Genomic DNA, 15,445 nt, shown 5'->3' with positions numbered 1-15,445 from the left:
TTCAGGGCGCTTTGCAGCTTCTGTGACAGAGTTCAAGACGGGAGGCAGTGGTGGGTATCAGGCGGCAGGCAGTTTGGGGAGCAAAGCCGGACGGATGGCTACAGGCTGGCCTACACGGCGAATCGGTGTCAGAAATCGTTCTCAATGCTGGTCTGCGGTTCTGAAGCACTGGTTGATGTTGTCTCGGGCGGCTTTAGCGACTGCGGCGTAACAGTCAGCGGTGCAGTCAGTTGCAGATAGAGGGGCTCGACTGTCTCGAAAATGTCCTTTAAGGTGGAGGTCGGTAGATGCTTGTCGATGCACTCCACCTAGCTTCCTTACTGGGCTTGTGTCCTCCTTTAAGGCAGACGGGTCGAAGCTGAGGAGTGTTGCAGGCAGCTGCCTTGTCCTTGGGTTGATTCAGAGAGTCTCTGGCACTTCCCACCTAGGGAGCTTGCTGCAGAGCCTAGCAGGGCATGCTTTGTGCCGTCTGGGTACTGGTTCTGAAGCTGCTTGAGGGACCTCTGGATTCAGTATCTCCCTTTGTTCCCTGGGAGATGTTTTGGGGAGAGTTCTTCTTTCCTGCAGGCTAGGCCTACCTTAGTGAACCAATCCTGGGTCCCCACCAACAATCTCCTGAATGCATGTGGTCATAACCAGAGTGCTTTGCAACAGAAAAGGTAAAGGGTTGAAAACATGTTGTACGAAGTCCCACCCATCTACCTGTTTGTTGTGGAACAAAGGGTCTCTCTGGTCAATGGAGCTCTCCATTCCTTCTTAATGGGGTCTCCCTGCGGGAATGACTTCTGTAATACACGCATTCCCAGACATGACATTTCACTATCAATCTATGCTAAGGGTGGGAGCTGGCTTCACGTTGACACAGTGCAGATGAAAGGGTGCTGGGATTTCCTGTCTCTTTTGGTAGCCTCTGCAGCCAGCCCCCATGTGGGCCTGTTTGAAATAGACTCTATTAGTATGTTACTTATGTTAATCTCTGCCACCATCTACTGAGCTAAACAAAAGCACACTGTGGATCCAATGAGCCTTTGTTGGTTAATTAGGCTGGCCATGGCAGGAGGAAAGTTTTGCCCTCACCCTTCTGAGATGACCTTGTGTACTCCTGGCTGTCGTATCTCAACTAAACAGGACAGGAGGGACTGCACCTGTAGGCTGTCATCGGGTCCATTTGTCTGTTGTGCGGTGAGCATGAGAAAATGTGTGCGGATTAGCATCATTTAATTAAAATTTCAAAAAAGCCCAAGCGAGTGCATGGCCACCGTGCAGATGGTCGAATTCCTCACAGTGAGCAGGAATGTTTTGATATTTTGTGATAGCCTTGGGGTTGGGAGAGAGGTTGTGTGCGTGCGTGCGTGCGCGCGTGTGTGTGTGTGTGTGTGTGTGTGTGTGTGTGTATTTGTTAGCGTGGTTCATAGGTTGAGAGTTCAGAAAAGAAGACCTTTTTTAAGCATGTTCGGAGTTAAACTGACTGCAGTTTAGAGGAGCAATATGTAGTAACACAGACCGTGTTTGGCTGTGTGAGGGGCTAGAGATGTGCTCCAACCAGTAAAATCGTGGTGGCTTTTTGACCCAGGATTATGTGTTATGTTTTTCCATGGGCCATACTCCAGAATAGGAATTCAGAATTGCCTACACAGGAGGCAATATGCGGCCCTGGTCTAGAATACACTGTGTCTAAGGTGAAAGTAGTTGGAGAACTAAAGAGTAGGGTGGGCTGGGATGGCTCAAATGCTCCGTTCTAGGATATGTTGCAAGCCCTGTGTTCCTTATGAGGGAATTACAAATAAATACTTCATCTCTTTGAAGGGTCATCCAGCATTGTCCCATTCTCCTCCTAGAAATGAGTCATACACCTTTACCTGTGTGGCATGATGACCCGTGCCTCCCTTCTTCTGTTACTGCTTTTTAATCTTGGTGCCAACGTTTCTTTTTCCTCTAAATTCTTTACAATGTATGAGCACCCTGGGGTGAGGCGCTGCGCAATCCCATTAGACAGATTGAACACAGGCTTAATTATCTGGTATAAGCCTTCATCCCACTGTGCGCTCTCTCCAGACAGCCATTTTTTCTGTCGCCTGCCCTGTCCAAAGACCCCCACCCCGTGGCCTATCTTCCTTGCCGCCCATCACCGTTCTGGTTGCACTCCCCCGGTCCGCCACGCTTCTCCCACTACCCCCCTTCTCCACTTATCTATTAGGCTGTGTAGTGTGGGCTTCCCCTGGCTCCTGGTTCCTACCTCCTATTAAGGAATGATTACAGACAGTTTTGTTGTGGACAAATTATTGGACGTAGGCATTTATTTTCTACAGAAGTTACACAAACCAACATTATATATCAACATGTGTGCTTTTGGGCACACCGTGTCCAGGATGCCAACCTTCTCCTTGGCAAGTTTGTTTCCCTCGGGCATCTGCTCCTGGACACGTGCCGCCTACGACTTTCCTCTACCGTGTAGCGAAGATAGTACTCGGCGTTCCAGCTCCTCCTTGGTTCGTCTCCTTCTTTACAAAAAATGCAGGGTGGAAAATGTTTCTTTCCCTTCTCCAGGCCCTGGAAGCTTACCCGAGCGAGGTAAGCTTCCTACCTGGTTTGTGCTTTCCTACCATTGATGGCCCCTCTTATACCCCTCAAACCATTTGTTATTCCATTGGGGGTCTGGCCCTCCCGCGGCCCCCCTGCTGGTTGCCCTCACACCTTTCCCTATGTTGCTGGCTGCTGCCCTGGCAACGCTGGGGCGGGAGGCGCCACCTGGCTGCCCCTCTCCTTGTGATTTCGCACCATCTCGCCCCACCCTACGCCTAACCACCCAGGCCCTCTATCGTGCCGTACTTTGTATGACCCGGGGCCTGGGGAATAGGCTGTGTAGTGTGGGCTTCCCCTTGCTCCTGGTTCCTACCTCCTATTAAGGAATGATTACAGACAGTTTTGTGTTGGACATATTTTTGGCCGTAGGCATTTATTTTCTACAGAAGTTACACAAACCAACATTATATACCAACATGTGTGCTTTTGGGCACACCGTGTCCAGGATGCCAACCTTCTCCTTGACAAGTTTGTTTCCCTCAGGCATCTGCTCCTGGACACGTGTCGCCACACCTGAGTGGGCGTTGCCGCGGTCGCTCAGGTTCCCCCCAAAAGTACCCCTATCTACATCCCCGCTCCTCTAATGCCCTGAAAATGTTGTCTGAAAAAAACCCTATCACTTTGTTGGACAGGTGCACCCCGTCTTGATGGAACATATCAGGGTTATTTTGGGAAAAACTGTGAGACCTGTGCTCCTGCAGTATTTTTCCACTATTTTGTTCAGTTTCCTCCTTGCTGTTTCCATTGCCTGTCTACGATGAGCCCCGTACCAGATTCTGCGTGGTATTATTTCTGACATAAAAATCTCGGTTTTCCACCAGCAGTGCGCTATGCTGTGTAGCGACTCACAAATGTCCCTTTGCAATCTTCCCCTGTTTGCGCTGACTATGTCGTTGCCCCCGTGGTCTATGACCAGGTATTCAGGGGGTCTCTGAAACCAATTATGTCTGACAACCTGTTGTGTATGTCATCCCAGTGCATTCCCGGGAGGCCCCACCAGGACGTGATTGTCTTCTTGAAGTGGAGTCCCTGCTTGACCTCCTCGACCCACCAGCCTGTCCGGGTCACGAGTGCCCCACGATCCACGCCAATTTGTAGGGCCCATATCTGTTGGAGTAGGGGAGAGAGGTTCATATCAGTTCCTCCCTTACATATCTTTTGAAGCAATTTGACCTCCATCCCCCAATTTTTTTGACTCCTTTTGCTCCCAGGCCCCCTGCCCATGCTGGCGTAGCTGCTCCTATTCTAAATGAGTGGGTCCAAAATTCTGCCGGATCCCACCCTGCCTTGGCTACTGTTTTTTTCAATACTGCCTGGAACTGATACCTGCTAAGTGCGCTTCCGTCCCTGTGTATTAGAAGTTGACCCCCGACATACGGTCGGATGTCCTAAATGCTTGAGTGATGCACCTGGGACAGTGGTCCTTATGTCTGATGCAGTTTAGCTCTATCACTCTCCCCTTTCCCGCCTGGTCAGTCTTAGATTTCTTCAGAAGTAGGGACATACCTTTTGACCCTATGCTAACGTTCCCTCTTGCCAGGCCATCCCCTGCTACTGGGTTATAGGTCAAAGGATCGATTAAAAAGGATCGAAGGGTCAAAGGATCGATTCAAAAGGACCGAAAACAAAAGGTCCCCCCCAATCCCTGTTTTTGTGGTTAAAAACCACTTTTTTTACCTATACGAAAACCCCAAAAAATATATAATTAAAAAAAAAATTCAATCCTTTTGTTTTCGGCCCTATTGCGTCGATCCTTTTACATTCGATCCTTTAACTGGACACCCTGCTACTGTATTCCGGGCTACTAGTTCCCCTATTCTGAAAGCCTCGTAATATGCTAGTACAAATGCTGCCCTAAAGAGGGCTGTTTTATACTCGCTGCTACATGTGTCCTGCAGCGTTTTTAGCAGTACCACCAGTTTCCCAAAATTCAGAGGTCTCCTACTATCAGGCCTTTTCCCTTCCAACCTTCCCCAACCCTTCATTGCATACTTTATTAGCGGGCTGTTCGTTGGGTCGGTTACCCCGGCAATTTTTGCACTGTATGCAACAGCGGCTAAATGTGCTGCTGCCCAGCTTTTCCTTTTCCCTTTAGAAAAAGCCCCTTCCAAGAATTCACACATCTTTGTTGTTGTAACCTTCCCCACATCTTTTACACCTGTTTCAAACAATACATTCTGCACATGTTTTTCGTATTGCTTACCCATTTTGTAAGTTAGGGCGTTCATAGCCAGGTTTTATGACTCGCTCGAGTGCCTTTGACTTTTCCTGGTGTCTCCAGTTAACCTCGTGGCTAACCTTTCCTTCTCCTCCAGTGCTTTCAGTGGGACCCATGCCTTTTTTGGTGTGGGCGTTTTTTCCTTTTTGGCGTCCGGCCTCAGCTCCCTGAACCTGTCCCACTGAAAACGAGACAAGGCGTCAGCCACCACATTTGCTTCTCCAGATATGTGCCTTGCTCTTATGTATACATTGTTTTTTAAACTTTCGAGCGCGATGGCTCTCATCAGCTCCAATACCAACATGGGCATGATGCACTCCCTTTGTTCAATACCTGCACCACTGCCATGTTATCTGACCAAACTGCCATTTCCTTGCTATTCAGCTCCATTTCCCATACACATAATGCCACCCAAATCGGAGAAAGTTCCAGCAGCGTGATATTGTTTGTCCAAGCTGCCTCCTGCCATCTACTTGACCATTTCTCTGCGCACCACTCCATTCCTAGCATTGCCCCAAAACCGAAACCTCCGGCTGCATCCGTGAACACTCCTTCCCTCCTGGTTGATAGGCGTGCGCCAGATAACCGATCCATTAAGTGACTTCAAACATTCCTCCCAAACTTCCAAGTCCCTCTTGAGTCCCCCTCTTATCCTGACTCTGTGATGACCCATCTTGGCCCCTCTCATCCCCAGCTCAATGCTCCTCTGAAAAATTCTACCTTGTGGTATGACCCTTCCTGTAAAGTTTAGCTTTCCCGCCAATGCCTGTAATTCTTTCACTGTGGCCTTGTTCCTACCCTTAAAATCATTGATTGTTTTCAAAAGGTCTGCCACTTTTTCCTCCGGGATTCGACATACTCCCTCCCTTGTGTCTATTTCTATCCCCAAAAACTGTATTCTTTGTGTTGGGCCCATTGTCTTCTCGTCTGCTAGCGGGAAACCCCATTCACCTGTCAGCTCTATGAATTTGTTCAGGGTCTCTTTGCACAGTCCTGACCCTTGTGGTCCTACAAATAAAAAATCATCCAGGTAATGTACTACCCTGGCTTCCCCCATCTCTTTGAGTGCCCACTGCAGGAATTAACTTACCTTTTCGAAATATACGCATGAGATGGCGCATCCCATGGGTAGGCATTTGTCAATGAAAAACTTGCCCTCCCATTGCATGCACAGCCATTTCTGTGACTTTGTTTACAGGTAATAGTCGGAAAGCAGTTTGTATGTCCACCTTTGCCATCCAAGCCCCCTTTCCAGCCTTTCTGACCACTTCTAATGCCTCTTGGAAATCCGAGTAAGCTACAGTTGCCTCTATCTGCGGGATGCCGTCATTTACCTATGCACCCTGGGGGTATGAAAGATGGTGAATTAGTCTGAATTCCCCCCTGTCTTTCTTTGGGACTAGCCACAATGGAGAGCATATGTAGTCCTTGAAAGGCAGTGATGTGAAAGGCCCCCCAATCCTACCCAGCTCTTCTTCCTTATTTTTTTGCTTACTATCCCCCAGTTTTCAATGGCGGATTTCAAGTTTTTTGGAATGTTTTGTGATCCCTGTCCTGCAAACGGGATTGTGAAGCCCTCCTGGAAACTTTTTCTAATCAGATTGGCAACCTCCCATTCTGGAATAACCTGGAGCCACTTTTCCATCTTTTCAAGCTTAACCGGAGAGGCCCCCTTTTTGCCCCACCCCCAAGTTACGCTTTTCATTGCTTCTCTTGCCGGCTATTGCTGCCCTGGTGCACTTGGCGCTGCTATGATCCACGCTCCAGTTTTCGCACTTGTGGCTGAATTTACAATTTCTTCCCCATCTGCATGGTACCCCGCTTTCAAAATTCCAGCACTGAGATGAAGATGCCAGTGATATCCAGGCATTTTCCCTGCCCCCCCCCCCCCCCCCGGGCCGTTGGTGGCATGCTACTCGGCCAACTTCACTGTGCACTATATTGTCTGTTCCGAGATTTGTTCCCTTAACCTCCCATAGCTGTTGTTTTATCTCCTGTTGTTGTACCTGCAATGGCTCCTATAATCATTCTGCCAGTATGGTTTTCTCTGTTGCCTTCCTGAATTGTGTTGCCTGTGGTCCCATTTCTCTTTTAATACGTTAAATATGTACAGGTTATAATTCTCTTGATCCCACCCTAGATCAGGGTAGCAGTCCATTTCCTTCCTAAACTCATGGTCTTATTCCTTCTATGCATTCCCACCAAATGCGTTGTACCCTTTTAACACCCTTTGTTGATATGCAACCAATGCCACCCAGCCCTCTGGATATTTTTGTAATATAATGGTTGACATTATTTGGAAATCTGCTACCCAGTTATCGAAATTCTGCACAACTGTCCCCCTCCTTAGTATACCTTTCTCATCCTCTTTCGGGTCTTCTGCTGACACGTTCAGCCCCCTCTTTTGGCACTCTAGGAGGGAGAAAATTTCTATAAACTCCTCTCTCCACATGTTTTTTACTTTATCATTTATGTACCAGCCTAGTGTTTTCATAGCCCTTCCTTGCGCATCCTTTCCCATTGTTGGCCTGTCATATTTTGTCATGGCTTGCCCTACCCCCTTGTCTGCTGTGGCTGCCGATCCTGCCTTGGTTGTGTCCACCCCGTGAGGGGTGCTCCCTGCCTGTGGCGTTGGTGTAGCTCCTGTGGGTGCTACGGGTGGGTTGGGTTGCGGACTGGGTCCCAGCAGGCCCCCCTGCGGACTGGGTACAGCTGGCGCCCCCTGTGGGCTGGGTACCGGATTTCCCGGGGTACCTAGTGGTACTGTCCCTGCTCCCTCCAGCCCCGAGCCCTTTTGTTTTTCCTTACCACCCCCTTCCATTTTACCCATGCCTTCAGGTGGTCCCTCTCTTTGTCTTCACTGCTTTCTGTCTCGGTGGTGGAATACCCCTGTCCCCCCCCCCCTGTATTGTTTTGGCTTTCTACCCCCCCCCCCGTCCCTGGTTCTGGGCGACTTACCCGTACCAGAGATGCAGTTGCGTAATAAATTCACAATTTGCCTTCCAATTTTTCCTCCACTTTTTACAGTACCTTTTATTCTTTTCTTCTTCTTAGGTGCCTCCGTCTGGTCTTGCATTCTCCTTGGCTCTTCTCTCCCCCTCTTCTGTCCTTGCGGTAGTGCCGCCTCTCTTGCTGTCTCTGATTCGCTGCGGCTGGATTCCTCGATTTAGCAAAGGCGACATTTCCTTTGCCCGCTCCTCCTGTTGCATGATGTCAAGGACCCATTGGGCCCCAAACTCCTTTTTGGCTTTCCTGGCCCATTCGCCCAATTCCTTTGCCCTTTTTGCTCTTTCCTCAGCCATATTTCTTGCCTGTATGCTTCCTCTGCTCACCTTACCAGTGTTTTTATTTGTTCCCTTTGCCTTTGTTTTTCTTTTGCCGTATCCGCGCTATGTTTCCAGTCTCTCGCCCTCTTTTGGTGTTGTTTGAGCCTGTGTGTCCCGTGGGTTTTCTGTTTTGCACGGTACCCTCCCCTCCTGGGCACCGTGGTGTAAACGTGCATTACTGCCCCTTTAAAATGTTGCTTCCCAAGCTCTCTGCCTGTGCCCGGGCCCCTCCTCGCTTCCTTGCTGCTCTCCTGTTGACCTCGACCGATACAACACCTTGTTTCCGTATCCTGGAAACTGCCCGGGTTGGCCCCTCCTCCTGCACTCTGCACGGCGCCGCCCGCTGCAGTCGGTCCTGGAACTCCTCCGCCGGCCCTTTGTGCTCCTGATGCTGTGCGCGGCTCTTCGTGCATCTCACGCCTTGCGCTGCTCACCGGTGACAGCAGGGATTTGAAAATTAGTTCCTGGGCCGCCTCTTCTGTGGCCTGGTCCCGTGGTTCGCCTCCTCCGACGCCTGTAGAAATGTCCCTTAGTTCGACTCCGGCACGTCGCCTCGACCCGCCGCAGACTTTCTTGACCAGCAACCAGGTACGTGATGTTCTCTTCTGTTCGTGCTTTCTGCTGGTTCTTCCTCCGGAAGAGACGTCTCCCCTGCACAGCTAACGCAAATTCGGCTGATACAACAAAAACGTTTCTCTTTCCCTTCTCCAGGCCCTGGAAGCTTACCCGAGCGAGGTGAGCTTCCTACCTGGTTTGTGCTTTCCTACCATTGCTGGGCCCCTCTTATACCCCTCAAACCTTTTGTTATTCCATTGGGGGGCCGGCCCGCCCCCGGCCCCTCTGCTGGTTGCCCTCACACCTTTCCCTATGTTGCTGGCTGCTGCCCTGGCAACGCTGGAGCGGGAGGCGTCACCTGGCTGCCCCACCCCTTGTGATTTCGCGCCATCTCGCCCCACCCTACGCCAAATTCCCCCCCCCCCCCCAGGCCCTCTATCGCGCCGTACTTTGTATGACCTGGGGCATACCTGCTGCTAAGTCCATTGAAACCTGCACTCTACTCAAGCGAAGGCCGCCAACAACATAGCACAGGGACTTCTGTCCTTTTCCAAATTGTGTGGTGCCCACTCTGGTTTGTTTCTGTGGGTGTTTTCTGTAAGGGATTCAGGCATTAGCGGTAGGTGTACGACCGATTCTCTTTCATAGAGAGAGAGGGGGGATAGCATTAAGCACTGGGCTGAAGATGTGGCCTCTGCCGGTAATGACTGCTAAAAGCTCACTAGCCCGAGCAAACTGATGCCCCCTGCGAGGACTTGGGACCCTGACCTCCTTCCAACCTGGTAGGTAACTCATAAATATTGTCTATCAGTTTGTGACTTCACACGTGTGTAGCATAACCAGTGTTTTAGTCGTATGAGCAGTGACTGTTTTGTATCTCATCTAAACATGATATCTTGCTTTTAATTCACTGTAAAAGTTGTATGTAGTAAAAAGTACTAAGACACTTTTTTCCCCTCTACATACAGGAAACATTGTAGTTCATTTCATGCTTCCAGAAACACGTGAGATTTATGAACTTGAGAAACTATGGACGTTGCGTTCTTATGATGACCAGTTGGCCAAAATGGCACCAGAGATCTTGCCAGAAGATTTTATTTTTGGACTTGCCGCAGAACAGCAGTCACCGGAAGTGGATATTGAAATCAGCAGTGAAAAATGAAGTCTGGCAATTAGATGCATCTGTGATTTCCGTCTACCTGCTGAATGGCCTGATGTAATCGTCTGGTGTAAAACAGAACGTCCGGCTCTTGCCAGTATCTACTGAAATGCTGCATTTTCTTTCTCTCGGGGCACCGTAGTCATTCAGCTGTTGCGGACCTCCGATTCCACTGTTTACTTATTTGAGACCTCTCACAATCAGTCATTTAAAAAAACAAAATATTTTGAACAAGCTTCTATGAGTTGTTAAAATGACGCTGCATAACTACCTTGACATACAATGGTAATTGCACGGTCTGAGCACAGGGAGCAACGGTTACTAGTCTGTATTTGAAATAAACACTTGGCTTCCATTTTTTTTTTATCAACTTTTTTTTCATGGCCAAAAGCAAACAGCAAAATTGATAAAAGTAATATTGTAAAAACAGAAATGGTAGAATCAGTGTTGGTGAGCATTATAACAATCAGGTTATAGCAAGTAGGACAGATATAGCGCCTAGGTATAAGAGAAATAACATTTTTAAAAAAATCACAGTAGTAAAATCATGCACATAGCAAATACAGTAGGTATCGTTTGCACCAAATTCAAGAGCAACAGTGCAAGTAAAATTAACGAGAACGTATCGGGAAATGCATCTCAAAAGCGTATCGGTCATGTACATTTAGGAATAGACCCCATATGTCTGTGACTTATCAGTGTCGCCAGATTGCTTGAAAATGGCACACTGATATGTGGTCACGGTTAAAACTCCTCCACCCAATCATCGATATAGGAGTTGGATGATTTCCATGCACGCAGGATCATCCTTTTTGCAAGCATGCAGCTCCGGAGCAACTTGCGGCCGTTCTCTGAAAGGTGTATCCAGCAATGAAAAATAGTTCCACATTGTATTTGTGTGGTGCTTCGCTTCTCCGATGGTGAGAAGCAGTTCTGCCAATTTTCATTGCATTAGTTGGGTAATAATGCTTTTGTTTTAGGACTATAAATGAGCATAGTTGATGGTTCTGTTCCTCAATACTTTTAACTCCAATAGGTGTTTTTCTAAGGACGGTGGGTTTCTTATTTTGAATGTTTGAACGTATTACCTTCAGTGTTTTGCCTCTCGTTTGCTAGGATTTCCATTCAAAGCGTGTCTTTGGGCAATGTGCAGCTAGAGTTCTGTCTGGTTTTGAGAGCCCAGGCATTGCAAATGCAGCCATGCTTCTACTTTGCATTTATTATGTGCATTGACTATTTGAGTAGCAGGCTTTCATCTGTACAAAGAAAGTGATCAACTGCAACATTACTCTCATAGGTTGTGCTAAATTCTTTTGTCTGATGCTCTTTTTCCCGTTACGAACCTAGGGTTTCCATGTTTGTAGCAAGACAGGGAGGGATATGCCCACACTCCTGCGCCTGCTTTTTCTCTCGCTTGCACATTTTTTTTCTTTAGCTTCAAATTCTGTCCTGCGAACTCCTGCCTGCCCGCCGGCCCCCCCGCCTCCCCTACGTGCTTCCTAGGCTGATGCTCCTGGTGTTACTCTTCTTTTGCAGCCAGTTTTGATTCCAGTTTATTCTGAATCCTTTCATTGAGGTTCATCATTTGAATTCCATTATACTAGATTTCTAAAAGTGAGATGATGGCTAGTCTGGCGATCTTCTCACGCTGCTAGCTCCTGAACCTCTTGTTTCTATTCTGAAAAATCCTGATGGTCTATTTCTCTGTTTCTCCATTTCCCTATCTCTTGGCACTTTTTGCCAAATGTAACACCCCCCACTTCTCTTATTTAAACTTCATATTCTCATGATTTGTAAACTTTTGTTGCTTTCATCCGTGCAAAATCGTATTCTCATTACTTCGAGTTAATCCTTGTTTTTCTCGTGCAGGTATCTCCTGTGCCACTTTCGAAACACTTATACTTCCCTCTGCATGTCCTCTTCCCACTCCAATCATTACTAATCAAATGTACCACCACACATTGTACCTAATGTTTTTCCAAACGTACTATGCTGTCTGTAACCGTTTCCAATTTAATGGTTACTCCTAGCGGTTTAGCAGTCAGTTTTCTTTTCCCCCTATCACATACACTTTATTTTCTTGTCCTAATCCCATGGCTGTCGTATTGCAACCAGTGTTTGCTTCGACAATTAAATCCATCATTCGCCTTAATTTCTTTGAATCTTTTGAAGCCAGTCTCTTGAATCCGATACATTCTTACAGTGGCAAATATAGACTGCATCCTGACCCACTTTTTAATTTTTTTAAATTTATTTTTGACCTGACAATGTTGGTATGCTCATCAGCTAATTGGAGAAGCTCTAGTGGATCTGATATCTTCGTATTGTCACATGTTGATGTAGCTCGGGAAAATGATTACAAACAATGTTATTTTCCCGATAATCTAACCATTCATACATTTTAGTGCAGAGCATGTCTATGCCTTTTGTGATTTCGTAGTAGTGCCATGAAGCTAATCAGTATTGCTCTGGAGGTCTTCTACTGGTCTCACAATCACCCCTTTAATGCACGTGTGCTTACTCTATCTGCTTCCCTGGCTTTAACTCAGAAAATGGCACCTGCTCCCTTTGTTGGTTACCTTCCTCACAGAAATGTCCCTAAGTGGTGCTTATTCAAAAACGCTCTGTGTTTGAGAGCAGTAAACAAATGAATAACATTCTCCCCTACCATGTAAATTCTTAAACTTTATTTGTCGTATGGCACATAGCGTGTGCCAAGCTTTTGGTATAGCCAAGTCTCGATGTCAGTGCCTTTGCTTTCTGTAGAGTCAATGAGTGCCACAATCAAGGCTTTGCTTGGGTTTTTATTCTTAGTTACTTTTTACTTTAATGTTCCTGGGGCTAGGAGGCGAATCTGGCTCTTCTCTGGTGTGGTGGTCCTTGATGTTTTTATCTACATGGCTTATGGTTAGTCTGGGCCGATTTTATATGGGGATCTGGAAAATACTTCACCCATCTGCCTTTGATGGGGATCTTGGAGGAGATGCATTTTGTTGGGCATCTTTCACTTTTCTTAACTATAATTTCTTTTGGTACCATCGTTTAGGTTCTCCAAGCCCTCTCCCTGGCTTTGAGGTTATACCCCCAACTCGCCTCTTCTGTCTCAGAAAGAACCAAAAGCTTTGGTACTGACAAATGTGTCCTAAAAAACTCCAACTTTCACAACATGATTAAAGAGCAACTATGGTAGAAAGCCACTCGGTGAGTATATGGTAAAGAGGCTTAATGTGTTATACCTGTGGTGATGAGTGTTTATGAGCATAATGTAGTGAAATGACAATTTAAGGAACTAGATAAATATGGTTATAGAAAGATCTAAAATGGTCTGGTGGTTACGGCAAAATCGGACACCAAATAGTTCAGTGATGGTAGTTATTGCTCCCTATAATTGATGCTTATTCAAAGGATATGTTAATGTCTATGCAGGGCTCACAAAATCTCCTCTGCCACTCGTATAATCGACAGTGCATCAAGTTCGGGGACCCCTTTCATGGTCCTCAACCTTCATGGCAAATACAGGGATGCAGGAAAAGTTCATTTTCAATTTACTGCAAACAAACATTCCTTGCAGTAAATAAATCTTTCACTAAGTGTGGCTGGCACCAAATATGAAATGTACTTCTGATGAAATGCACCATTTAACAGAAAGCATTTGTAGGTGGCGAGCTTATTTTTACTCATTTTATTTTAGGATCAAGCAGGTAAACTAAGTACCTAGACCTGCAGGTCTAATTATACTTTTAAGAATTTATGGTATATTGACATTGTTTGAGTGTGCTTCTGTGACGTGGCGGAACTATGATCAAGGTGCATGTCTCAGCTCTGAACAACAGCAATCTATCCCTAACCTCAAGAGCACCCAACCACGTGTCTGACCTCTACTGGGCTGCTTAGTCAAGCCTTGCCAGCCACCCAAGTCTTAGAATGGCAAACATGCCCACACGCATCTAAGCTAATCCCCTAGATTAGCTACGGTCACCAAGGGCGTTCATACAAGGAAAAAGCGCATTGAGGCTACACAAGTGGGCAAAGAGCGCTATATAAAGCCCTTGCTGCAGTTCAGAAAAAAATATTTTGGAGTTGGATGTTTTTACATATGTGTTCACAAAAGCGGGAGCTGGGTGAATCGTGCCACGTGCTTCCAAGGCAACTGAAGATTGGTAAAGGAAATTAAAATGCTCTTGCAGAGCTGCTTCTCTGGTCCATTCTTGTTGATGGAGGTATTTAAAATTGCGGTTCTTGTGAGTCGTCACCATTTGTAGATAGGTTCTCTTATACACACCACTAGAGCAAAGTCCAGAACTTTGGTAGCAGGGCGGAACATCATAAAACTATGTTCTTGGGATGTTGGTGACGGAGGACTAGTGATCATTCCACATGCTGTTACTGAAGTCCAGCAGCTATGTACCAGCAAATCTGTGGCTTTCAAAGGGAACAAATAATTGCGCAACAAAGTCAGCATTCCAGACCAGTTCTGTGGGTGCACTGCACAGGGGTGCATCGGATCATTCCCAGCAAGAGTTAAAAATCGCAGTGGTAATTTAGTATACAGTAACTATGTAAGGATACACCCATGGGCGTTCCAGAGCTATTCAGTCTGAACATTAAGATCCGAGCATTGCATCCATGTTGTGCCCAATTGGTGAAGGGGAAGCAGTAGTCAAGAATGTAAGGCTATTTACTAATCAGCAGCAATGTTGCACAGTCTTAGCTGCGGCTTGTTGATTTTATTAAAAAGTAGATTTTTTAAATCCTTTGGTTAAACCAGTTCTCGTTTTGCAATGAGCAACACTAGATTGTTCAGGCAATTAATAATTTTCACTTAGGATGTTTTGGCCACAGTATTGTGTAGACAAAATAAAGCAAACCCAGTGTTTATTTCAGTTAAAACAAATCAATACAATTTTAATTATTATTTTTTTTTACTTTTGAAAAGGCATCTGGTATTTATGAACTTGACTTTGTGGAACTGTGAATGGAGACTGTGTTTATAAATGAGTCACAATCCACCATCTGAATCACATACCAGCTAAGAGAATGTCAGGGGTATGGGTACATTTGATCAAACTGGATTAACCAAAGTTCTGCAACCACTGTCAAAGGGTCAGTACCAAGAACAGTATAAACAGACACTGCCTCTAAACATTAAGCAGAAATGAGACCCACACCAGGGATGGCCACATTGCCAATGGAATCAATCTCCAGGTTTGTAAACCTTCACTCTTTGTTCTCTACCTTGGTCCCAATCTCCTCTAGAGCAAAAAAATATTATGGCACTCAGAATGGGAGGGGCAATCCTAGTTACCATGGCAGCAGGTAAGTCCCTGCCTTCTGATCTGACACGATAAAAGCAGGTTCACTGCTTTAAATCCGATTGTTTTGAGCGGATTAGCAAGGTACACTGGACAATGTCGAAGTTGGAAGACATATTTGGTTTGAGTCTGAGCTAGGTACTAATCTGGCTCAGTGTTGGTGCACACTGAGTTTGTTAAGCACTTGAGTCAGGCTTGCACTGTCACCAATGGCAGGATCGTGCGCAGTACTTGTCTTTTTGCTAACTTGATTTTCATCAATATGCAACAGCACCTGATTTCATAGCACATT

General features: G+C 46.4%; 1 protein-coding gene across 1 annotated transcript in view; it reads left to right on the top strand.

The window, feature by feature from the left end:
- The window catches only part of MALSU1 (mitochondrial assembly of ribosomal large subunit 1), a 155,659-nt gene extending 145,463 nt beyond the window's left edge, over positions 1–10,196 (top strand). The window contains exon 4 of the mRNA XM_069648325.1: positions 9,651–10,196. Within this exon, the coding sequence (XP_069504426.1) occupies positions 9,651–9,844 (194 nt within the window). The 3' untranslated portion in view covers positions 9,845–10,196. The remainder of the gene's footprint in view (positions 1–9,650) is intronic.
- The last annotated feature ends 5,249 nt before the right edge of the window (positions 10,197–15,445 follow it).

Source organism: Ambystoma mexicanum, chromosome 2q, assembly GCF_040938575.1.
Source record: "Ambystoma mexicanum isolate Mex_15411 chromosome 2q, UKY_AmexF1_1, whole genome shotgun sequence".
In the NCBI taxonomy this organism is placed as follows: Eukaryota; Metazoa; Chordata; class Amphibia; order Caudata; family Ambystomatidae; genus Ambystoma; species Ambystoma mexicanum.
The sequence above is the reverse complement of the archived record's forward strand: the minus strand, read 5'-3'. Positions and strand labels throughout refer to the sequence as shown.